The 26,250-nt window shown below is 47.7% G+C and overlaps 1 protein-coding gene and 1 pseudogene across 1 annotated transcript; one reads left to right on the top strand and one right to left on the bottom strand.

Annotated features, from left to right (window-relative positions):
- Window positions 1-2,131: 2,131 nt before the first annotated feature.
- DPP7 (dipeptidyl peptidase 7) lies at window positions 2,132-20,699 on the bottom strand. Its single transcript, XM_065737724.1, has 13 exons — window positions 20,586-20,699; window positions 20,292-20,405; window positions 17,535-17,674; window positions 17,002-17,165; window positions 15,033-15,168; window positions 12,624-12,705; window positions 10,925-11,091; window positions 9,768-9,828; window positions 3,407-3,525; window positions 3,168-3,324; window positions 2,916-2,980; window positions 2,476-2,546; window positions 2,132-2,275 (listed from the first exon to the last, which is right to left on the bottom strand). The coding sequence occupies exons 1-13, from the start codon at window positions 20,653-20,655 to the stop codon at window positions 2,134-2,136; spliced, it is 1,488 nt and encodes a 495-aa protein (XP_065593796.1). The 5' UTR covers window positions 20,656-20,699; the 3' UTR covers window positions 2,132-2,133.
- LOC136049141 (kelch-like protein 13) lies at window positions 4,107-6,788 on the top strand (annotated as a pseudogene).
- Window positions 20,700-26,250: the final 5,551 nt, after the last annotated feature.

Genomic DNA, 26,250 nt, shown 5'->3' on the forward strand with positions numbered 1-26,250 from the left:
AGGTCTTCCATATGTTGTTCATAATTTGTAAATATCTGAATAATCTGATGAACAGACCACCTGTTCCTGTTCTCTGCACTCCTTGATGAGGAGCACTGGGCAGCAGCTTTGTCCTTTTGAGTTAGAACAGGGAAGAAATAAATTTGTCATATTCCAAAAACAAAACAACACAGCTAACCAACCTGAAACAACAGCAAGACAAAACATGGACCTTTTATCAGCACTTGAGTATTGTGAAATAACAGGAGTGACTGACAGTGTAACTCTGGGAACTGTGTACTGTGACAGCAAGGGGGGACCGGGAGTGCAAGCACTTGTGTTTGAACCATGTAATGTAAGTTGGAGCAGTGCTGTCACTTTGTGTAAGCAGTGCAAACCTGTGGTGACCGGTGAGGCTTCTCCACTAACTCATAGAAGCACTGTATACTGATGAAATGAGGCATCCATCTGATTACCCGAACATATAATTTTACAATTCTGCTGTTATTTATTGGTATGGAGTACATGAAGTCGGTGAGAATTTTACCTGTTAAAGTGCAGAGATAGTTTGCTCCACTTTGAAAAATTAAAACAATTATTTTTTGTCTTCTTTGGTTACACTTACAAAACCATGAAATTGTCACGCACTTAAATAAACTTGTTATTTATTTTAAAGAGTTGAAGCTGTCTCAAGTGTAGCTGTGCTTTCCTGGTCCTTAATATGCAGCTCTTGAAGGACAGCAGGACCAAATGGGATTACTTTCTGCAAATCAGTTGCTCAACAACCAGATCTTGTGTCTTATTATTTTAGTGTGTCTTAAGAAATAGGTTAATAGGTTCATTAGGTTGGAAAGGACCTACAAGATCACCTAGTCCAACCATCCTCCTATCACTATCCCTACCCAACTATTAAATCAAATCCCTTAGCACCTCATCTAAACGCTTCTTGAACAGCACTAGGGATGGTGCCTCAACCACCTCCCTAGGCAGGCCATCCCAGTGCCTGACCACTCTTTCAGAAAAAAAATGTTTCCTCAGGTCTAATCTAAATCTTCCCCGGTGCAACTTGTGGCCATTCCCTCTCGTCCTGTCGTTATTTATCAGGGAGAAGAGGCCCACCCCCTCCTCACCACAACCCCCCTTCAGGAAGTGGTAGAGTGCAATAAGGTCTCCTCTGAGCCTCCTCTTCTCCAGACTAAACAATCCCAGCTCCCTCAGCCGCTCCTCTTAAGACTTGTGCTCCAGACCCCTCCCCAGTTTTGTTGCCCTTCTCTGAACATGCTCCAGGGCCTCAATGTCCTTCTTGTAGTGAGGGGCCCAAAACTGAACACAGTACTTGAGGTACGGCCGCAAATAACAAAAATAACAAATAACAAAAAAAAAAAAAAGATACCACCAAAACCCACAGTACTAAATGGGGCTGAACATGTGAGGCTACAGCTGCAGCTCCAGGCAGACAGAACTGCTGCAGAGAGCCCATTGCAGGGTGCAGAGATGGTGAGGGGCTGGAGCACCTCCTGATGGGGAAAGGCTGAGAGCCCCAGGGCTGTTCAGCTGGAGGAGGGAAGGGGAGAGGGGATCTGATCCGTGCTTATAAGTATCTAATGGGCAGGAGTCAAGTGGATGGGGCCAGGCTCTGCACAGTGGTGCACAGAGACAGGACAAGGGGCGATGAGCACAAACAAACCTGCCTGGATGTCTTCCTGTGCAGCCTGCTCAAGGGAACCTGCTTTAGGATCAGACAGAGCTCTTCAGGGCTCTGTTACCCCTACAGTTTTGGAATTCTGCAATCTGTGGAGTTGGTCACCTGTGAACCCATGTGTATAATGACCATACCTCTGCTTCATCTCTAGACAGAAAATAAAAACAAGATGACTAATAATTTACCTTTATCCTCCCCAACACAGTGTTCAAGACAGCAATGACTCCTGGGCCTTCAGGAAAGATTTATTTTTTCCACCATTTCAAGTACATTTTCATTATGAGCAGGTGAGCATGAAACACACAGTTTTTATGTCAGTCAGTCATTTGGCTTTTTGGTTTTCTGCTGCTGCTTGACTTCCCATTACCACAGCAGAGGAGGCAATGCCTTCTCTAGAAGCACAGCTCTGCAGCCTCAGGCAGTCCAGCAGCACCTGACTGGCTAAGGTGCATTCACTGCCAGCTACCTGCCTGCACTCCAGAGTTCTTCTCCCATGCTCTTTTCACCCGTGCAGATTTCACCCAGCCACTGATGATACTTGCTTCTAACTTGCGTGCCTCTATGACAGAGAGGGGGTCAGCTGGGTTGTGTCCCCTAGAGACAGCAGGGAAGTGTCAGAGAAACTCTGAAAGCTTTTGTATTAGGTTTAAAAAAGGATTCTTCTACAATGATGCTGTAACATCCTGGTATCCAGTTCTGCTTAAATGATATCTCCTAGGTCCTTGGCCCAGGGCAGTAGGAGCTTGCCAAAGGAAACATCAGTGCCTGGAAACTGCCAGTGCACGCATACTCACCGCAGATCCAGGTGATGAGCACCTCCTTGAATGGTCACAGCAGTTAGCGAAGGACTCAGGCTACTATTGATCTGGAATGAGAGCAGCAGAGAGAAACTCTCACCAAGTAACCAGGCAAAACAAGACCTTAGTTCTGAAAACTCAACAAAGACCTGAGAAGGACTGGGAAGAAGTGTGCAAAGAGATCTGTGGTGCAGCCAGTACTACACGCGTGGCTCACAGGACATGTGGGGCAAGTCCTCTGTCTCAAAACTTCCTGTAAGATAGGAACTGCCAAGCACAGCACAGGCAGGCTGACACTGCAAGCTCCTTCCTCATGGCTGCCCACCCTAAGCAACCTGCTCCTTTTCCACCTGGCTGGTCTGAAAGAGGGCTGTGGGCAGCATATGCCCCAGAAGGCAGCAATCTGTGATTGGGGGGGTGGCAGTGCACATGCTTACCCCACCTCCAGCCCACGGGTCCAAGTCTCCATTTGAAAAGATGATATTGCTTGCACTTTTCAGGTCTGAAATTCAAAGATGACACATAAGCCTTCTCCCTGCCTGTCTGCCCATCAATTTCAGCAAACACAGAAGAGAACTTGTTTCCCTCTTCAGCTGTGACTTCAGCTGTGCGGAGCTCAGCTGGACAGAGGGAGTGCAGGGAGCAAACTGCACAGCAGCACAAAGGGCTGAGCAGCCAGCAGCACACACCTCCTCCCCAAAAGTTGATCTTCAGCCACTGTGCTCGTGGCCTCACTCGCCACCTGCTCCAACAGTACTGCTCTCTCATGGCCTCCGTGAAAGGCATCTCAGGAAACATGTCTGTCACATTGTTGCTGCTGAAAGTTAAGTTGATCTCAGTACACACCTGAAACAGGAACACAAGCTGACATGGAGGAGGGACTGGGCAGTGCAGCAGCTGCAGTCTGCTGCCATCCCCAGCACCTCACCTGGTAGTCCCAGGCCTCAGCATCCACACCAGTGCCACAGCCTGTGGGGTCAGCACAGGGCTGGTACAGCTGGTACACGTTGTAACAGTGCACTGAGCCAGTGGAGTTGTAGAACACCCCTGACAAGTGGGAAGAACACAAAATAGCCATCAGTATGGTACCCCTCTGCCAATCCATCCACAGGCTCTGTGCTGGCAAGAACTGGCAGGGGAGTGGCTGGGGCTGCAGTAGGCCAAGAGCAAGGCGCCAGCTGCGGGTTACAGTCTCAGCTTTACACCTCACTGCCATAAGCACAGTGAGGAGCAGCAGCTCCCAGTGGCTCTGCTCACCCCAGAAGCTGTGACCCACTTGTCAGCCCCTGCACCTTCAGCCCAACTCCCAGTACTGCACATGGGAATCAAGTCCTGAAATCAGCCCCAGCACTTCCAACTGAGCTGGGTGTAACTGCTGTGACTACACCCCCACCCCCCCAAAAAAAAAAAAAAAAAAAAAACCGAAAAAAACTGCTGTTGTGTGAGCACACCAAATTGAACTGGAGGACCAGTGTTTGGGGGGGGTGCATCCTAGACGGGATTATGTTTGACTGTTGTTCAAAAAGAGGATGCCAGCATGTGCTTGCCCTGATGGTAAGCAATGACAGAGTGCCTGTCCAGCAAAGCTTTGCTGGGGAGGGCTGGAGCAATAGGTTGCTTTTGTGCGGATGGACCATTACCAGATAGTAGGGCAGGAATATAGTACTGCTGCCAGTGGCACAGCCCACAAGCAAGAGCACATGAACTTGCAGACCTGCTGCATGTGCAGCACTGCATTCTGGGGCTGCTCCTGGCATATGTGCTTTTAAAGCAGTGCTGTCAGCTTGCAGAGTGGCATGGGGTGCCTCAGGTCTGACACCTGAAACTTCATGACCAGAAGGCACTGTGCGATGCCATGCTGGAGGCAGAAGGGGTTTGCTTTCCAGCACACAAGATCATTTTAGCATTAGCAAGTAATTACTGCAAGATTCTATTTGTGGGTAACACGACAAGGACAGGGAGCACAGATGAAAGCATCTGTCTGAACACAGGTAGGGCTAAGGAATGTCCTCAGCTTCATTTACTCCAACAAATTAGATCTCTCGTTACAGAGCACTGAGGAGACATACAAGGTTGCAGAGGCCCTGCTGGTTAGAGAGGTGATCAAGCTATGTTTCTGATTTCTGGAGGGCTGCTTGAGTGGTGAGAACTACATCAACAGTCTACATATTGCCAGAAAACTTGGCCCTGCATAGCTAAGTCAGAAGGCCATGTGCTGCATAAGGCAGTGTTGGAAACAGCTCCTGGCTGACCCTCAGAGCCTGAAGGCTCTGGACAGAGGAACCCTCTGTGAAATCTTAGACTGGACCACCTGTTCAGTGAGCTGGCTGCAGTATGACCACACACAGATGAAGTATATGGGAGATACTGTAAAGTACATCAGATTCCCTCTCATTCCTTCCCAGGATCTGCAGCACGATGTTCAGGAAATCCCTCCCACAAGGCTGGATTCATGCTACCACTGGCTCCTCCAGGATGCCATGAACCACCTGGCTGCCCCCACAGTCCCTCTGCTCCACTTCCACCATGCTGCTCATCACTGGCAGTAAGACCACCAACAACTGTGTCTGCAGAGAGATGTGGGCTGCAGAGCAGAGCTGTGGCACCTGGTGCAAAGTTGGGGATCTCCATGTGCCCCTATACAACCACTGCATAGTTGTCATTGATGACTTCTTTGTCTTGGGGGGGCAAAGCACATTTAATCCCACAGGAAAGCAGCCGTCAAACAAGGTAAGCCAAGAAACCTTTAGCCTTGGAAAGGGGCAGGGGAGGGAGGGAGTAATTCTGCTTCTCACTGTAGGTCTCCCACCTCTCCATGTTAGAATCCTACCACCACAGAACATCATGAACTGGAATAGACCACCCAAACCCCAACCCTATGGCTGAGAGTGGTGTCCCAGTTCTTCCTGAGCTGTGGCAGCTTGGGGCTGTGCCCACTGACTCCAGGGCACAGCCGTTCCCCAGCCCCCACCTAACCCTTCTCTGACAGATCTCTGGATGGTTGGACTAGATGATCTTGTAGGTCCTTTCCAACCTAATGAACCTATGAGCCTATGACAGCTCCATGCTTTTCCTTCGAGCCCTGTCAATGTCCCTGAAGAGCACAGCAGGACAACCCTTCCCTCACCAGATGTCAGTGCTTGACCTGTGTACCCCAGGGCATGGTAGGCCCTTTGGGCAGCAAGGCACACTGCTGCTCATGCTCTCCTTGCCTTCTAGAGCCCTGTGCAGTAGTAATAGCCCCTGGGAACACAGGTTCTAAACTCTAGGAAGCGGTCAATTCCTGCCCCATCTCATCCTCCTCCCACTGTAAGCTGTCCCAATTATCTGTACAGAGCTGTCACAGGCTCAGCCATCTCAGCAGTCCCATCAAGCAACCACACAAATATTACCTCTCAACTCATTGCTGCTGCCGAGGCATGAACTGAAGCCTCTTGCGCTTAGCTCAGCAGATACAAGCAGCATTCCCTTCCCTGCTGCGGAGGCAGAAGGTGGCTCAGCAGCAGTGGCACATGCACAGGGACACACAGCAGGGCCACAGCCCATGCCCAGGTCTGACAGCACCTGGTTCTGCTTCCTCTGTGTGCTGGGCTTGTGAATCAGGACAAAGAGAACAAGCTCAGGGAGGTGTTTAAGGTTGGGTAAGATGTAAAAGCTCAGCTGCCCATCACTGTACATTCAAATAGAAGCAGGGGTGTAAAAAACAGCTTTCAGTAGATTTGTGCTAGCTGGCGTTCATACCTTAAAGTTTTTAAACCACACCAACGTGTTCTAGCTGATGCTCACTGAAGGTAGGAAGTGCAGCCTGTTTCCAGCACCAGGGGCCACAAGTGAGCTCACTCAGGGCACACACAGGGCTGCAGGGTGCCAGCTCCAGCAAAGAGGCGCTGCTATTCCAGCTCTCTTCTAGCCCAAAGAAAACTTGCATCAGTTCCTGAAGCCACACGAGACACAAAGCCAGGCACCTGCCTTCTGCTCATCACCTCCCCTTCACTGTGATTCCAGGCGTTCCAATTCAACCCACATAACTCCTCCTGGCTCCAGGTGTCCAGCATGCTACTGCAGCAGAGATGCTTTCATACAGATGTGCTGTGTGACCACATCTTCACAGTGGGGGGTGGGATGCTGCTGGGAACCCTCACCCACACCATGGAGTCTTACCAGCCATCAGCCAACAAGTGGGAGTTCACAGCTCCCTTCCCCCTACCTACTGCTGACCATGCAGGCATGAAGCACACAAGGGAATCCTCTACATTGTGAGAAATCTAGCCAAAACGAGCTCGTTGCCAGTTACATGGATTTTTGCTTGATGAGCCCAAGCTTGCACCCACAGCATTAACACTCACAGCTCACATCCTTTTCCAGCTCCATTAAGCACAAACCCACTACTGACCTGAATAGCAGGAGCTGTTTTCTCCCCATGACATCAAATGCAACACCGCCTGCTTGTAATTCAGATTCCTGCTAAGCTTGGGACCTTGCAGTCCTGCCAAAATCCCAAAGCCCTGCTGCCAGAAAGGGAGACCAGGGGCAGGCAGCTGTAGTGCTGCAGATGGGATTAAACTCAGCTATTAATCCCAACAAGAGATGTGGCACTAACCCCACTGAGCTGCTGTTAGTCCACCCAGAAATAAGGAACCTGCCCTGTTCTATCTCCTTATCTGCAGGACCCAGGTCCTAGAAGAGTCCTATCCTAAAAACACCTAGTGGTTTCTTGTCCTAAAAGAGATCCTCAATCTTTACAAGGATCAGCGATAGATGGCAGTATGTATGCTTAACAAGGTATTTACCCTTCCAGCAGCATCACCTTTGATCTGCATGGAGCTTTTTGTAACATAGCCCCAAAATACAAAGGGAGAACCTAATAAAGACAGCAGTAGATTGGCTCTGACCTTCTGACAAAGGTTCAAAGCTCAGAGAATTTCAAATGGTTTCCTTATTAAAAAAAAAAAACAAAAACATATTGTAGCAGACGCTCTAAGGAGAGGAGTTCATGGTTCCCAGTTATGCCTGAAATATCCCAACAGGGAAGTCTTTTGGAAAACTGTCTTCAGACAGAACTGAAACAGGTTCCTTCCTTTATAACATCTATGCAGCTCAGGTTTTTTTTGTTTTGTTTTTTTTTAAGTTCACATGACATCAGCCTTGCAGAGGGTTTGCTGGATGTCTGAGACTGACAGGCCTTCCCAGCCCTGTGCTTTTCCCCCAGGGGGCTTCTGAGCAAGAAGAACTTTACCAGACACCTTCAGCTTCCTCCCTCTCCTGCTGGGCACACGACCGTGCCAAGACCTTCCCTAGCTGCGGTCATGGGATGGCTGCCACCGAAGACAGAATCTTTTGCATTAGATGAAGGATGCTGAAAGGAGCAAGCTCATTTCCTCTTGTAATACCAAACCTGATCCAAAATGGAGTTTCTGTACAGTTGGGCCCTGGTCCATTACATCAGAAGGACAGACAGTAACTACTGTCAGCTGGCACAGTGGCACATCAGGCCAACTCACTTCATTAAGAAAATGTGCCTACCATTACAGTTGTGCACATTACGAGCTGCCCTGCTGTCATACCCTACTTGTGACAGCACAAAACAAAACACAGGGTGCAGATGCAGCCTGCAAGAAAATGCCACAAAACTGACACAGTACCTGAATTCCCCTGTTTGTGCTGAGTTGGCAAACAGGAGAGGAATGGGCTGCCGTGAAGACACCAGTGTAGATTTTAGGAGAGACACATTTAAGTCCCAGGGTGTCAGTGAAACCTCTTCAGACTGATTTCCCATCCCTGAAAGCAGCGTGCAGCCTGCTGGGAGGGGCAGCCAGGAGGTGCCACCTGATGGGCTGAGACACTCCTTCCCTGCAGCCAGGATAACTGAATTCTGACAGGACATTCATCAGTTCCCATGGGAAAACGTGAAACTTAGTGGCTCGGCCCAACATTAATGCTGTTTCTTTCAAAGGAACAAAGGCATCTTAGAGCATTTCCTCACTGAGAATTGACAGAGATCTATAAAGTCAAACGGACCACTGCATCTGACATCGGATTCTTCCAATGACACAAGCTCAGCTGCTGCCTACAACTCAGTGCACCATAGCTCTCTTCAGATGAGGTTTTCAGTAATGCATTAAGTCTATAGAGTGCAGGCAAGATGTCAGTTAAACCACTCCTAGCAGGTCCCCACAGCCCATTCTTTTCATTCTCCATAAGAACAAAGTTCTGTTAGAGCATTCTTCAATGGAACTTCAGTATTTTATTCCATTTATTTTGATGACCTGATTGCAAAATTTGGATTGCAAAATGCAACACACCTTGAACTCCACTGCAGTCCATTCGTGTTGAGACACTGGCTTCCCTCACCACAAACCAAATAAGTTTGACATAGCACTGATACCCACTTGAAACACAGTAAGATGGATTACTGTTGGTCTGGTTCTTTGCAGGTGGAGCAAAGGATTCACATCAATGAGATTAGTATTACTATCCTGTAAGAGATCAGTGGACAATGCTAACACTGTCACCATTCAGCTGCTGCCAGTTCAGTGCCACAGCCCATGAGTGAGTGCTCTACCTCACAGGAGGTGGGGTGCTACAGCACACGTGAAAAGAAGATAGCGTTTTCCTGTATGATACCAAGAGGCAGGTATGGAAGAAAGCCAGCCCCCAGCCTAGAGCTCTGGTTGATCATGCCTCTTGCCTGATTAAGCTACACCAAGTGAATCCAGCTGGTGAGACAGGGAGAGGCACAAACTGCTGCCCCACCAGCACAAGGGAAAAACTGACTCTCAGCTTGTTCGCCACTAGGAAACAGAGGTCATGTTGCTTCTGAAGTAGGATGTGAAAAAGCCAAATAGATCTGACAGTGTTTGCCAACACCTTAGTATTTTAGCTACTTGTCAAACACTGCTGATTGACGAATTAAATACTCTCACAGATAAACATATACTATGTATTTAAGAGTGTCATGCCACTCAATTAAGACCACAGGGCCCTGTGATGACAGCCTTGTCCTCAAACAGGAGAGCAGAGAACCTCCTTCAGTGAACGTGCCTTGACCTGCAACCTCTTGAGCAGCCAGAGCATGGGTAAACCCATAATTAGTCATCTCATGGACAGTCAACAGTGTAAGGGGCTGCCACGGCTGAAGCCTCATACACTACAAAACATCCCAGGAGGAAATTGGAGCTGTACCAGCTCCCACAATACACAACTCACACAACAATGGGACAACTCCACATAGAGGTGCTACTAGAAAACAAGATTTTATATTAAAGACCAATCTGGTAAGATTAACTCACCAATAAGAGCTGCCAGGCCTTGAATTGGATCTCCATAGGCAAGGATTTGTTCACAGCCAACCTGCATGAGACATGTTAAAGGCAAATTGCAGACATGACAGGCAACAGCCTTCACTGCAGAGGGGCTAAGCTGGAAGTTAAAGGTACTGCTTGCACAGCTGATGGTTCAGCAGTTTTCCAATGGCCAAATGCAACACTTATTTTTTCCTTTTCTCTCTCTCCACTAAAAAAATGCACAGACACAGGGAGAAAGCAGCTGCAGCTACATGGGAGTGATAACCAACAGCTCCTTCCTCCTCCTCCTATCAGGATATTTTAAGGCCCTTCTCAAGCAAAGTTAGGGAAATCATTTCCATTTTACTGTTTGTTAAACAGACCCGAGAAAGGAACTGGCCAGGGACAGCACCCCTGCACAGCTTTTATTGCACAGCTTGCATCTTGCTCCAGGTAAGATTTGAACCATACATGCCAGCTGCTCTCTTAAGCACAAGGCCAGAGGCATGTCAAGCCCCATCACCAGCACCAGGTTGACAGCAAAGCAGAAGCCAAGAATTGTAACAGTGACTGGTGATCAGGGACCTTTTTCAAAAGAAACTGCTGTTTGTAACCCTCTGAGAACCAGACACCTTTCCCCACACTTGGCCTTCTCTTACTCTCCTGAAAGCCCACCAGTTTTGCAGACCTCAGATCAGCAAGCATTTCTCTACTCTGTACTCTGATGTATGCCATCATGCCAGGTGATTCTTGAAAAGGGAGCCTTATTTTCAGGCCTCCACCAAGAGAAACAGTGTGTCAAGGCAGGCTACAACAAAACAACATTTTTTGAAAAGCTGCAGGTTTACAGCATTCAAAACCTGAAGTTAGCAAGGCTGCACAGGCCTTTGTGTTCAAAGCAGACACAGAGGACAGGAGGTATGGCTCCAGCATGTCCACCCAACAAGACTAATAGCAATGCATAAGAAACAGCAGTTGCCATCTCAGAGGTTTAAAACATGCAGATTTACTGTCAGAGTGGAAGAGCTGTAACATTTACCACTGCTTTCTCATGTCACCACTGCCTAGTGGTGTCCCACAATGCACAGCCCCCGGCACTGGTCACTCAGGTGCATGACCCTCCCTTCACACATAGCAATTCACAACTGCATCCTGGTACTCACCTTCACTGGATTAGCAGGGAGGTGTCCCATAAAATCAGTTTTGTAAGGGTAGTCCATCATGGCAATAATGGTGAAGGCATTTCGAGCAAACCCAAAAAGCTGGTAAACATCCTCCTTGGTAGAAATCTTGTTGCATGTGGACATTTTGCTACTGATTTCATCATAAGCTGCAGAAAGAATGCAAATGAAAGGCACAAACTTCGGTGGAGTAAACTATGATTGGCCTTTGGCATCTTGTTTCCCTTTGGAGTAACATGATAACCTAACACAAAGGTGAGGTTTCCAGCAGGAAGGATACATTACACCTAAGGTTACAAACACAGATGTTCAGTCACAGTCTTCCCCTGTGCTGATCCACAACTCACATCTCGCCTAGCTGTGCCACAGAAACCTCCCTGGGGAACACCAGTGGCAGCAGCACCCTTCTAGGCAGGATACTCCAGTTGGATGCAGTCAAAGCAGCTCACTACAAGGCTTTTCTGCCTAGCACCCTGCTTGGCAAGATCCTCCTTGTTCCCTTGGGCTCTGCTGGCTCCCACCTACTGCTCGCTGCAGAACTGCCATACCTATGGCAGTTCATCAGCCAGGTTCAAGCAGCAGAACAGAATACAGCACAGATATCCCAGCAGAAAAAAAAAAAAAAAAAAAAAAAGAGAGAGCCCCTTGGGAGCAGGAAGAATTGCCAGGCAACAATAATCCTCACAATGTCACCAAGGACTCCTGAGATGTGCCTTTAAACCCTGATATTATACAGAAAGTTTAGCTTGAGTCAGGTAATTTATCTTTTAAGAAATTAATTCCAGATGTACTCAGACACTATCGCATTTCTGTTGGGAGAAGGTGCTCCTTTCACTTTCATCTTCCACATTCCACACTGTCAGCTCCTGTCTCTCCTCATTCTACTCAATAAGTTGTTCCACTGGTACCTGACTGTACTTACTTGGAAACTCAAGTCCTGGGACCTATGTCTGGATACTCACTTGAGTGACAAAACCTTCAATAAAACCACCATGCTACAGAAAGCATGGTGCCAAACAGATCTCAGTACCTCAATTACTGAAGAGTAATGTCCTTTCTGTCATGATAATCTTACAAGCAGTTTTGGACCAAGGGCAGCAGGCTGCCCAGCAAATGGACCATAAACCATAGGGGCTCCAAGTCCATGCAGGGCTCCCATGAAAAGATGCACTGAACCATGGTATCCAGCCCAGTCTGAATGAAGAGACCAGAGATTTCAATCTCTGCTCTTTCAGTGCTGCTACAAGGTCTGCATTGCCTTCCAAATATTTCCTAGATATGTCCAGTGATATGGACCATGCTGTTTTCATACCTATAAGAACAATTCACAACAGCATGGGTATTGAGGATAAGCACTGGGAGAAAGGTGAGGCTTTACCAGCATCAAAATGCAGATGTTTGTGGTTTTTTTGTTTTTTTTTTTAACTGCAGAAGAACTGGTTTTATGAAAGAGAGTCCATAGAAATGATTTCATTTTGGTGTTACTTACTAATCATAACACAAACCAAAACAGTAAATCAAATAAAAAAATCAGTTATGTGAGTAGAAAGGTCAGGTGGGCATCTGCACTGATTTAGCTGAACCAGTTTAAGACCTAATGAAAATAAAATGGAACCAACTTCACATTCCACCCTGAGCCTGCTTGCTATGGGGAGCAGCCTGTGCAGATGTTTGTCCTTACCTCCACTCAGGAACAGATCCTTGATCTGCTGGAAGGCTTTGCGGACAGCAGTGACACAGCCTGGGATGGACTTCTGAAAATCCTGAATGGACAGGAAAGATGTGGTGTTACAGATGCACAGAGGATATGCCAGAAGTACCAGGAGGTGACAGCTTACCAGCCCACAGAGGCCAGAGTCTCACCTGCACCTCCAGAAGCAGTGACACTGGTGCTCCTGCCTCCAGGCTCCAGGCAGTCAGCACATCCCAGCACAAGCTACGCCTGCACAGCAGGCTGAGCAGCAGCTGCTGCACCAGGTCTCTGCTGTCAGACAGAACCCCCTGTGCCCAGCAGAGCTGTTAGACTGAATGTGAAGAGATCAGATCACACATGCTGGGACACAGAACAGCTGCCAGGCTGCTCAGCCTCAGAGCTGCTGTTTTAAAACACAACCATCCTCACACTGCCCCATGTCTGCATGCAGGAGTCACGTGGGGCTGAGAATCAACATCTGCCTTTTTCCTTAAGCCAGGTGACCAAGAAAGCTATGTCATTATTTTTCTTGGGAAAACTATTACTAGCCCTCTTAACAAAGCACTTCAAGGTATATTTGAAGGGTTGTGGGTGTTATCACAAGGTTGTTCCTGTCACTGAAGGCTACAGCAGCCCAAACTGTTTCTCTTCTATCAGCTTGTAAGGCAGTTGTTGATCTGCTGGCTACGTGTGCTTTGTAGTAACAAGAACTAGCAGGGCTCCTTCACAGTGCTCTGACCCTCTAGAATAATGGCAAGTAACCCAGGCATTTTTCTCAAAATGACACCACCTCAAATGAAAATAGATGTGGGATCTCTTTTTGATTTCTCTCATCGTCTAAAAGTTAGTCTTGCAGAAATTACTTTGGAGTTCACATGGGCATTCCTTTGACAGCCCCTGCAGAAGTATTCTGCAACTCATGTCCCCTTCACATAGCAGCCTTTGCTCTGGCTGCTAAGAGGGCAGCAGACACAAAGAACTCATGCAAATGCCATAAAAAAATAAAAAGTATGCCCTTTTCTTACTCCCCACCCCCAAGCTGTAGGATCATGAAATGTGCTGGAGATGCTCAATAAAAGTCACAGAGAAAGCTGTTTTGAGAAAGGTGCTCTGACTCAGAAGCAAAGAGAAGAGAGCTCCTACAGTGATTCATGAAAGCTCTGTGCTTTGATTAGCATTAACATCCCTGGGACACTTGTTCACCAAGAAGAGCAGTAGAGTTCAGCCTTCAGATGCAGATTTAAACATGCAGAAGGTGGAAGGAACTAATTTGAAAACAACATGAAGAGCTCATTTAGGACCCCAGACCAGGGCTGACTTACCACTATAGAGAATATATTATAAAATGAATGAGAAGCTTCTTTCCCCTCACCCACACACAAAAAGGTCAAGGCCCTAATTTCAGCATGTAATAACTCACAGCACATTCACAGCTGAAGCAAGTTAGAGCTGTCAGCTGACCAGGGCTTCCAAGAAGTAATTACTTTCCTCGCAGTAAGCACTCGCACTGCTGAGCCTGTTACATAATAGAGCAGTACTGTATATTTAGTTTTAAAATGTACAATTTTAAAGCAAGGTTTATTTTATTCTCTAAATACTTAAAAGTTTCCAGTGCTACTGAGTTTGCCTATTTGAACAAAACTCTTCTTCACACTTACCAGTTATACTGCCTGTAATGTAAATATCTGCATTAAAATAAGGTTGCATATATGCAACAAGGTCGCAAGGACTATGCTTCATACCAGGTAGCTCACACAATGCTACACGTGCCACCCACATCTAGAAATTCATGTCAGGAGGAGGCAAAAGAGACACTCTCACAAGCTTTCAACCACACCAGCTAGTAAATTTCTACCCATATGAACTAAATGAAGGTTAGTTCTTGGCAATACCACCTTCCCAAGTATCCTGATGTTCTCAGAACATGAAAAAGACATTCATGTTCTGGCTTCAAGTGAACGCAAGACACTCGAGATTTTTTCCACTCCTGTTGCTGCAGGGTGGGGAACAAAATGAGTAACACTGAATGATATTGTCAGTCAAGATATATGATAGATGGTGTAATTTAGAAAGATTATCAAGATGGCAAAGAGACAATCAATAATAAGGGTCACACAGGTGAATTGCTGTGCTCGCCTCAGGTGATCCATCAGTGGTTCAGGCCCTGCGTCAACAGTTCCCATACAGCTGCTCATAAGAGCACTGTCTTTGGGCCCTGAGCTGTCACAAATACAGCAATAATCAGCCATCACAGCTGCAGCTCCTGCTCTTCCTTGTTCCTTCCCTGCTCAGCAGTCACACTGTGGAAAAAGATGTCTGGTTAAAGGCACTGAAAAGAAAGAATCCTGATTTCCTATAGGAAGAAGGATAACACTCCTGGAAAGAGATACGACTTACTGCTGTTACATCTCTGAAGAACTGAGTAGGATCTCCAAGCCCAGCCACAGACAGCACAGGAGCACTGGCAGCTAATGCCCCATCCACAACATTTGGGTATTTCATCCTCATGTAAGCACTCAGCATTCCTCCATAGCTGGCATAAGAGAGAGAAAAGAGTTATTTCCTTTAAAAGACAGCTGGATGTTCAGGCCAGTAGTCATAAGCTCACCTCACCCAAAGCAACAAGAAGGTTAGATAAACCCAGGTTCCATCCTCACATGGAGAACAAAAAAATCCAACCCAACCAGTTATGGCTGATGAGCAGCACAGTGTTCTTACCATCTGTCCCCTAGGCCCTCAAGTCAATTCTTGCAGGAATACACTGGCCCAATTTGCTTCTGCAGACAAAGGTAAATTCTGCCCCAGTATGCAACACCACAGCATTCCAAGACCTGACAGCTTGAGCATAGAGTGAACTGGCTCACGACAAGCTGTCACTGCTTAATTGGGGAAGGAGACACATTTTCCACACAGGATTATAAAGACTGTCTAAGCAAGGGCTAACAAGCAGAGGGAGTACCTGAACACTTCATAATATGCAACTCTCTACAGTTCTGAGAAGCAGGTGGTAGTCATTCTGTGCAGCCCACATAGCAGCAGCTTATCAATTGTTTGTTTTATCAGCACAAGCAGAGAATAAGAGACATTAACAAAGGTCACATGAAATCTCAAAGCCACCTTGAAAGCCTCAGTGAGAAGGCCACAGGTCTGCAGACATATCGAGGACTTCTTGATAAACCCAAGGGCACAAAAGTGATTCAGATGCAAACTGCTGAGGAGTTACTTTGAGGTTGCCCCTGGAGGTAACAAATTACAACCCTAACACCCAGGTAACAATGTCAGACTCCAAGCTCTTCACTTGCAGCTCAGAGGTATTCAAGTCCCACGTCATTCACGTGTAAAACAATAGATTTTTCTCTAACCCAAGCCATAGAAACAGGTTTTAGCTGAAATCTGACAAGAAATCTCAGTTCCACCTATTAAAGTTTAGCAAAGCTATAAGCAATTGAAAGGGGAATTTCTTCCCCATTGGAAATGTCCTGCTTCAACACTACTATATTTTTATATTCTTAAGATACATTTAGTGCTGTTCAGGGCTGCTGCATATTTAGCTCTGATTTACACAGCAAGAGCTGCAGTATAACAGCTCACTGAATGCTCCCCCTCCCTGCCCAGGACTGTTACTGACCCGTTTTACACCAGCTCTGTCCTGGTGGTCATGGTACAGATACCATGGGATCAACAGCCCAGTCACCACCAAGGTCTGCTGAAGCAAAATGGTGACTGAATGCTTTTTAACTCACTGAAACACTTTAGAAGCCCCTTGTATTCATTGATAACCTTTTAAAGGGAAGCATCTCTCTATATACACATGGGAAGAGACATGTGCATGACACCAATGCAGCTCTGACTTGAAATAGAGCAAGCGCACTGGGGAAGGATATCTGCAAGGAAGCCAGGAGTAACCAAGCAGCATGGTGCAGAGCAGGATTATAAAGGACCCTACAATGAAAACGACTGCATGCTGCTAAAGAGGCTGTTTAATAAATAGCTAGATGGTCTATCAAAAGAATATTTTACCAATTATTATTTTTCCTGCATTTTTCACATAGAATGTTCTGATCCTGCAGGTACAATTTCCCAACTTCTGGGGTTCTGGCTGACACTGAAGATGCCTAGAAACTTCTAGTATCCAAAGCAAACATTTTCAAAGGCAATTGCAAGTCAAGACTAATTATTTATGAGACGGCTGACTGGCCCCTGGAGATAAGCCCCCAGGAAGCTCAGCCACAAGCACATCTGTTCTCTATGGAACAGCTTAGAGCTCTGGCCCTCCAGCAAGCTTTAAATGCAAGTGGATCAAGGAGAATAACACAGCTGAGACTGGGAAAGGATGCAGAGAAGAGTACAACTACACAATCTTTACCTGCCTCCGAAAACAATGACAGGGCAGCCTGCAGCTCCATACTGCTGCTTGAGCTCAGTGATTAGCACTGCGTAGTCAGCAAGGGCTTGCTCCACAGTAAGCAGATGAGTATTCTTCAGCTGCACTGACTCAAGTCCAAATGGAAGAGATTTCCCATAGTATCTCTGAAAGGAAAGAGAAATTCTGCAGAAATGCTGGCGTCTTCCCCGTCCTCACGACAGGACTGGGATAAATGTGTGCAGACAGGAAGTAGAAACAGAGCACACAGTGTCCACTAACTCATTCTCAACTGAGAAAGTGCCTTGTTTCCTGAAGCTGCCTTATATGAGATAAACAGAGACCTCAAGAATATATTCTCTAGACTCTAGGGAGGACAGAAAAGGAAACAGAGCTGCTGCCCTGATGAGAAAGCCAATGGCAGGTATGCCCCAGCTTCACAGCAAGAGATGCTATTATTCTTCTGGACCTGGAGAAAGCTGAACTTGGTAACACTAACACAACTCTTCAGCATAAACAATGACTACCATACTTACATGCTCGGCAAAAATCACAAGAGCTTGCTGCTCCTCTGCCAATTCAAATATGAAGTCAGAGTTCTCAGCAAAAGTCCAGATGTTGCCTTCATTGCCAGTATAGAAAAAGATTGGTCCAAATCCTTTCTTCCAGAACTTTGCTGAATGAGACAATAGGCAGAAGACATGAGAAATGTGTCAGAACACAACAGGACTGATTTTGGTGTGTTTAGACAGATGTATAATAAGGAAACACTGTGAACAGGCTGATCCCCAAGAGCTGTGCTGGAAAAGCAGGTATCAGAGAGGTCATGCTCCAGAAACCTCTTCCTTGACCAAGGGTGAGAACTGCCATCAGATCACTATATGGCTTCGATTTTCCACTTTGCCTAAAAATCCTTAATTCAGTATCGCAAGACATTTCGAAACAGTTGCCTCTAAATGAGCCAAAATTTTGGCACCAGTTCCCACGTACATATCTTTTTCAGCCCAAGTAACTGCTTGCAGAGATCGCTTTTTTCCTGCAAAACAAATGTTGGAGAACTGCCTGCTGCTTTACATTGCTCTCACTGCGATGTGTAACACACAGTCAAGCTGTAAGTAATGTTTGCTTTACCTTCAGACCTGCCTATAACTGAATGCAAACTGAAACCAGCAGGATAAGCCAATGGCAATATTTGCTTGTGTAACACACCACTGTGTTAGTGCTTGCTGATTTCACCAAACATTTATAACTTAGCCTTTAACTGTATATGAACTAAGGAGATTAATAAATAGCTTTCTTCAACAACAGATCTCAGACTGTCAGTTAAACATGGATTTTATCACCCAAGGGGAACCTCCAACAGAGGTTATCCTATGAACATAACTGCAGCAAAGATATTCCTGACCTTAACTCTTGGCATTCTCAATGCAGATTTACCAGAGCAAGCATTGGCTTAGAAATGGGTTTGAAATGCTTTGCTGGTGAAATTGTTACTCTTTGTTAACAAAGAGGCAGATTATAGAAAGGCAGGAAATTAAAGTGCTACCTTTATTCTGGTATTTCTTGCAATAATGTCCGTGCCTCCTGTATCATAGAACAGAATCATGGAACTATTAAGGTTGGAAAAGTCCTCTAAGATGAGCTAGTTCAATGGTATACCTACCACCAGCGCTGCCCACTAACCATGCCTTTCAGGGTCAGTTCCACCTTTAACATCTACAGGGACAGCAACCCCACTGCTTCTCAGGCAGCCCATGCTAGAGCTCAACTGCTCTTCTGGAGAACAGATTCTTCCCACTATCCAACTGGCCTGCAGTAAGCAACAATGCATGGGAGTAAAAAATCCAAGCGAGACAGGCTGCCCAAAGATGTGATTGAAGACCTGCCTCTGCAGACTTTCAAAGCCAGGCTAGATCAGCCCTGGGCACTCTGATCTAGCTGCGCATGTGTATGGGAACTGCTGTGTGTATGGAATCAGGGCATGAACCACTGATTGATCACCTGAGGAGAGCATTGAGTCAGCTGCAGGAGGACAGGTGAAGGCAATGCACCTGTGTGACTAGAAGGGGTGGAGTCTGGCTCCACCTCTCCCAGACCCCATTTGAAAGGTAAGCACCACTGAGGAAGGATCTCATTAGAGACCTTTCTTATGTGGAGTTCTAGGCAAGTCTTGACCTTCAATGACAGGAGAGCCCTTCCTATATTATCAGGTGTCTTTATACCATCTGGATAATCTGTCCAAAAATATACTATCCATCTTGATTATATTGTTTGGGTACTATTCATTTTGGGTCATCATCCTACAGTGTTGATTTGGGTATTCACCCTACATCACCCTACAGCATGTCCCTGCTCATTGTGGGGGAGTTGGACTACGCAACCTTTAAAAGTCCCAACTGTAATGATTCTGTAATTCTATGACAGGTTGCTTAAAGAGATCCCTATTTTTAGGCTGAAATCTGGGGTAACTGCCAGCTAACCTCAAGCCAGTCAGATGCCTGGTTGTGAAATGCAAAAAGCTTTATGTTGCACAAGATGCAGAAGAGGGGGAAAGAAAATGCTCTGCGTGCTCTGTTTCTCACAGCTGCCATTCACCTCTGTCATTTACAGAACCTGCTCTGGCAGGATATGTAGGTAAAACTTTAAAAAAATAAATGCTCTGAATCAGATGATCCTGAAGTTCCATTGCAAAGAGGCCATTTGTGAAATTTCAGCCCCAAGGCTGCTATCAAAATCCCCCTAATGCTTTGGTATCTTTGTGCCAAACCAATCCTTCCAGGTGACAGTGAAGACTGCCGTGAGTAACACAGTGACAGTCAATGGGAAGCAGTGAGGCAAGGTGCAGCCACGGCGACAGGATGGGGTGGGGCGGGCAGCACTGCCTGAGTTCTGTGCCGGTGTCACTTGCAGCTCCACTCACCCACTGCATGCCTCTCTTAGAGCTCCCGACACGAGGGATCCAAGAACATCTGGCACTGGATAACGATGTTGTTACGACAGTGACAGCATTTTATTTGGAAAAGCCTCCTCTTTCTGTCTGGTCCTCAGAAGATCACGGGCTGCTCAGGCAGGAAGCCCGCCCGCCCCTCGGTCAGCCCCCACTGCTCGCCACGGCCGGCGGCGTTGAAGCTGTTAGGTTATCAGTGATGAGAAGCACGGGCCCGTGGGGCATCTCTCCAGGAGAAGGGAGCGAAAGGGAAGGGGGCCGGGGGCGACACGGGGAAACGCGCGGCCTCGCCCCACGCCGCTCGGCACCAATGGCTCCCGGCAGCCCACCCAGGCTCAGCACCCACCTGAGAGCAGGTACCGCTGCGGAAAGGTCTCGGCGCCGCTGGGCTCGAAGCGGAAGTGGTCCCGCACCTGCGGGAATAGCCGCTCCTCCAGGCCAGGTCCCGCCGGTAGGGCGGCTGTAGGAAGGAACCGTCAGCACCGGAAAACCCGCCGCCGCCGCTTCCCCACGGCCCGGCACGGCGCTGGGGAGTCCGGAGCGCCCGGTGCCGCCCACTCCGACTGAAGGCTCCCGCTTGGTAAGGGCCACTCGGGCCCGGGGTTGGGGGGAAACCAGGGGTCCCGGCTCGAGCACCCACCGGACATGCCGCGGACCGGCGGCAGAAGCGGGAGGAGGAAGAGAATCAGCAGCGGCGAGCGCGTTCCCATGGCAACGTCCCGCTCCGCACTTAGACCCGACCACCCGCGTGGGAACCACCGACAGCTCCGCGCGTGACTCCGGCGCCACCACATGACAACACCTTTACTCACGTGATCATGCGGACGCCATGCCTACCGAGGCGCCGCCGTGTTGTCTACCGGGGCATCTTCCGGGGTCGTTTCTCTTGCGCTCACCCGGGTATAGCTACGAGCCGGTGTGGGTAGTGCAGGATGAAGTCAGAGCTACCGGACCATGGAGCAGACCGCTGGGATACAGGGCTCTAGGGGAAGAGGAACGTAATTGGTTCTCCTCACTGAGCTTTATGAAGAGTGTGAGGACATCCAGTGATACTAAGGGACAAAGTCACCTGGGGTGAGTGGAGGGTCTGAGGCCTTTTGTGTATCTCAATCCTAGTAAAAAAAGCATCTTCAGAAATGAAAGTTCTCACTTGTAGATTAAACAAAAAGCCAAAGACTTTCTGATATATGACAAGAGAAAGAGAATCCAGTTTTGTCCCTCCCCTGTCAATAATACTGAGCTTTTTTTGCCCCCCAAAAACACAGACACAAGTACTGTGTTACTTTCATACTGCCCGTTTTGGGCAGCTCCAGCTGGCATCCCTTGGTTTGGCTGCTAGAAGGGAACTGTGGGGTAAGAGAGCAGGGGTGTGGGTGACCTCATGGCCTCAGCACTGCAGGCCTGTGTTTTAGAAGCCTGTATTTGTACTTCAGCCATTCACTTAAAATTTCTTCAATTCTTCCTCTATCTGTTCCTGGTCAATTATTCCAAAGTTCTTGCTATGTGGAAGATCAGACACTTGTTCTGTCTGAATGAAGCAGCATGTCTTCATCTGATGACTGATGGTTCCCCAGTAACCCACAGTACTACACTGTGGATCAGTTTCTGTTGTCAGCCAAAAGATTGCTGATGTGAGTGAAGGTCCTCCTTGCTGGCAGTATGGGAATGGGACTTGGAAGCCTGTTGAAAATATGAAGGGGGTGAAAATAGGAAGAGGGGTTGAGCATATAGTCAGATTAAGTAATTTAGTAATTACATAAATTTGGGTCCTCTATTTGGAGGAAGTCAGTTCAGCCTCCCTGAGTTGTCAGGCTGCAGTGTTTCCTGTTGGCTCTGCCTCACTTCCCTTCCCTGTGCTCCAGTAGCTGCTCATCCTGGGGAAGAGGTGGCTCAGGGGGATCTTATCCACAGGACTGATGGAAGTGGTGTGGTTTAACTCAGCAGGCAGCTCAGCACCACATGGCCACTCACTCCCCAGGTGTTGCAGGGTAGAGAGAATTAAATGTATGAGTGTGAGAAACCACGGTTTGAGATAAAGACAGTTTACTAAAGAACATATAAGCTAAAGCACATGCAAGCAAAGGCAAAACCATTTGCTTCTTCCCATCTGCCTGCAGATGTTCAACCACTTCCAGGAACGCAGGGCTTATCATACATAATGGTTTCTTGGGAAGACAAATGCCATCACTTCAAATGTCCTCCCCTTTCTCCTTCTTCCCCTCCACCTCCAGTTTTATTGCTGAGTATAATGTCAGGTGGTGTGGACTGTCCTTCAATCAGCCTGCATCTGCTGTGTCCACTCCCAGCTCCTTGCACACTCCCAGCTCCTCACAGGCAGGGCAGCACAAGATGCAGGGAAGTCCTTGGTTCTGGGTAAGCACTGCTCTGCAACACCTACAACATTGTGTTATCACCTCTGTTTTCATGAAAAATCCAAAACACAATGTCATGTGAACTTCTATGAAGGAAATTAACTCTATCCCAGCCCAAACCAGGGCAGTGGGGTGCACACAGGATGCAGCTGGGCTAATCACTGGTGCACAGTGGCAAGTCAAGAAGCAGCGGGCACAGACTGGAATGCAGGGGGTTCCATGTGAACATCAGAAAGCACTTCTGTGATGTTTGGGTGCCTGAGCACTGGCACAGGTTGCCAAGAGAGATTGTGGACCATCTTACATCCTTGAACATATTCAAAGCCTGTCTGGACAAAGTCCTGGGCAAGCTGCTAGGTTAAGCAGAGGGCTTGGACCAGGCTGACCTCATGTTGTCTGTGAGTTTGTGACTACTTACTGGTGGCAGCAGGGGAGAGCATCACAGCTATCTTGAAACAGTCTTGCTTGAAGTGAGGAGGTGGTGCATTTAGGCACTGTGTTTTTTCCCTTGCTGACATCCTGGAGCATCATATGGTGCAAAAAATGCAGTCCTAAAAGCCCCTATGCTTCAGCTTGTGGTGTAAGTAGAAAAAACGTTTGAGGAGGTCATGGATTCAGAAATTGAGATGTTAAACATTGTCCCATGTACTGCAGCTGGCGCTGTAGTTACAGCAAAGCCAGATGCAGGCAGTTGGTTCTAATGCTCTGGAAGAGAGCAAGGGCTTTGCTAATGCACCTTTCCTGATTCTGCAGGACCTTTTATGTCATTTTTCTTGCAACCAGTCTAATCGGTTCTTGGTCTGGTTAGTGGTCTTTTGTCTTTAAGCTCTGAGAAGACACGCTTGGGGCTGTGCTAGTTGCAGCTTTGAGCCAGATTTCAGCACTGCAATGCTGTAAGTACAGGGAAGTGGGTCCCCAAAAAGTGCAGCAAACTGGGAGCTGTGCGATGCTCAGGTGAGCCCAGGGTACAGAAGGAAGTGCACAGTTTGTGCCAGCTGGATACCAAAGTGCTAATGTTAATTCCTGTCCAGAGTGAAATGTATGGATTGTGCAAAGTGATGTTACAGCATTGACCTTCTGATAAAATGCTTTGGGAGGTCAGGCAGAAGAAGCAAATGAGCTGCAAAGTTGTCCATGGCAGTTCACTTGGGCAGAGGCAGTGTGACTGACTGCACGAGTTTAATTTCTAGAAGGTATCTCCCAAGGAACATAAAGGGAACAAATATCTTGCACAATATCAACCCATGGAGCAATGCAGGGCTGTGCTCTGGAGCGCATGGCCTTCCCTTGAGTTTGGGTTCAAAATTGCATGTGCTTAGACATCTCAAGTCAAACACCTGTTGCCCTGGTGTACAGGCCTGGCTGGGACTCTCAGGGGTCCCTTACCCTGGTCACAGAGGCTGTTCCATGCACTTGGGGCACACCTGGACCCCAGGGCTCTCATGTCTGTCCTCAGCAGGGGGATTTTTTGGACCTTTTCCATTAGGGCATTTTACTGGAGGCTCCTTTTAAGGCAACTGGGACCAAATCTTATCCCTGCTGTCACATGTGGTTCTGCCAAATGGTCTTTCAACATGACCTGCAGAGATCTTCAGTGCTGATGACAGGCAGCACTCACCTTGCAGTTTTCTGGGGGCTGTCAGCTGGTGTGAAAGTCCCCACAGCCACTTAGTGGCTGTCAGCTCAAGGACCAGCTGAGGCTTAACTGGCTTCTCAGCTCCTCCAGGGATACCCTTTGACCTCTGTTTAATCACATCAGTGGCAGTGTGCACACAGAATAGAGCAGCCTTGGAAACCTCTCAGGTTTCCTGGTAATCCTAAAGCGATTGACAGTGGGAGCTGGATTGAAGCAGAATTGCTGCCTGACTTCTGCTGAAAACATGCTGGAACCCCTGCTCCTGACAGCAGTGCCCAAGGGTGGTGGGCATGAGGAGCTGTGGGCATACCAAGGAGGCTCAGAGAGACCATACATTATTTAAGGCTGTGCTAGAAGAGGAAAGCACCTGGACAAGGGAAAGAGATTCTTGCTAGTGAAAAAACGTAAGTGGCACTTCATTTGGGTCTTATGGCTTTCTGCAGAGCAGGGCAGGTTGTTTTTGGCTGTCGGTGCTGTGAGGCTTGATGCTGGCACTTAGTACTCATGAAAGTGTCATTTCCAGTAGGTTTGCCTGTGCAGTGCTCATCTGCCCTAAAAAGGCAGACACAGGAGCCACAGAGCCATCTGGCTGGTTGTTCAGCTGTATTGGACATGAGCACATCCTCTCTGCTCTGAAACCTGCCAACAGTCACTGGATAATTCACAGCTTCCCTGCAAGCTGTATGAGTTGACAGCTGCTGTCATGGCTGCTCTCAGTGCTGCCTTTTGCACAGGGCAGGGAAAATGGTGCATGCTCATGGGTGAACCTGATGCAGGACAATGAAGCTGCTGGCCATGAGCTGCTGTATAAAAATAATATGCAGCTTGTGAAAGGATGTTTGTATGCTCAGGGAAGAAAAAGGGTTAGAAAAGAGGTGAAGTTTTCCTTTTGCCCCAGCACTGAGTAATTTGCTCTTGATGGATGGTCTGGAAGGAGCAAACGGGAGGTGGTATGGTGAGAGCATGGTGATGACTGGGCAGCAAGGCAGGCCACTGTACCTGGAGCCTGTACTGCAATGAGAGGGGATGTGCATGGGATGTACTACCAAAGATTATAGGATCACAGAATGGCTCAGGTTGGAAGAGACCTTACAGAATCAGCTCCCTCAGCCTTTCTTCGGAAGAAAGGTGCCACAGCTCTTTCATCATCTTCATGGTGGCCCTCCTCTGGACCCACTCCAACAGCCCCACATCTTTCCTATGCTGGTGGCCCAAGGCCTAGGTACAGTACTCCAGAGGGGGACAATCCACCCGCTGCCAGCCCCCAGTTGGTGCAGCCCAGGGTGCTGGTGGCCTTCCAGGCTGTCAGTGCACACTGCTGCTTGTGTGCAGCTCTTTGCCCACCAGGACCCCCAAGTCCTTCTCCACAGGGCTGCTCTCAAGGAGTTCTTCTCTCAGTCTGTACTCATAACTGGGATTGCCCTGACTCAGGTGCAGCACCTTGTACTTGGCCTTGTTGAACCTCATTAGGTTTACATGGACCCACCTTTCATGCCTGTCCAGGTCTTTGGATGGCATCACTTCCTTCTGTCATGCCAGCTGTACCTCTCAACTTGCTGTCATCTGCTCACTGCTGAGGGTGCACTTTATCCCAGTGTGTGTCATCGATCAAGATGTTCCATAGCACTGGTCCCAAGATGGACCCCCCAGGGTAACTGCTCATCACTAGCCTCCGCCTGAACCATTTCCCCTTTCTCCTTTATCAGAGGGGGTATGCTCTCTTATTTTTATTTTTTTATTTTTTTTACTTATTTTTTACATACATTTACTTTAATTTTTTACCTACAGAATCCCTTCTTGTTATTCTTTGCATCCCTTGCATTTCTGCTGCTGGCTGCAAGGAAGGTGTACCCCAAACAGTCCCCGGTTAGAAGGAGTAGTTTGTAGTCTGAAGCTGTAGCCTGGGTTGGCTGAGTGTGGTTGCACTGGGCAGGCCTGCTTTTGCTGCTGCCATGACTCTCTTCTGTGATGGCAGAGCCAGCTGCTGTGCACTTGGTGCTGCAGCAGACATGCTGCTGGAGATATTACTTACAGCTGTGTCTTAGCAACCGTACTTGTAAGTTAGTGGTAAATGGTCTATAAACCCTCTTCACGCCACATTTTCTGAAGCCTTCAAGGGTGTTAATTACTGATTACATCTAAATGCTGTTTTTCGCTCAGCAGCAGGTTTTGGTAGTGTGTTCTGCAGAATCACATGGCTGTGTGAACCCTGGATGGCTGCACAGCATCCTGCAGGGAGGGGACTTGTGTTGCTCCTTGTTAAGGATGCTGGGTGCTCTGGCCATGGGGTTTGTGGT

This window comes from Cyrtonyx montezumae, unplaced genomic scaffold (assembly GCF_038088225.1).
Source record: "Cyrtonyx montezumae isolate F1298 unplaced genomic scaffold, pur_monq_1.0 scaffold_20, whole genome shotgun sequence".
NCBI classification, from domain to species: Eukaryota; Metazoa; Chordata; class Aves; order Galliformes; family Odontophoridae; genus Cyrtonyx; species Cyrtonyx montezumae.

Excerpts from the sequence above, each read along its gene's own strand:
- DPP7 (XM_065737724.1), bottom strand. The coding sequence starts at position 20,655 with ATGGGAACGCGCTCGCCGCTGCTGATTCTCTTCCTCCTCCCGCTTCTG. Across the intron at positions 11,092-12,623 it reads GGATCTGTTCCTGAGTGGAG|CTTATGATGAAATCAGTAGC; the intron begins GTAAGGACAAAC and ends TTCTTTCTGCAG. Across the intron at positions 3,526-9,767 it reads AGGCCTGGCAGCTCTTATTG|GGGTGTTCTACAACTCCACT; the intron begins GTGAGTTAATCT and ends CCCACTTGTCAG.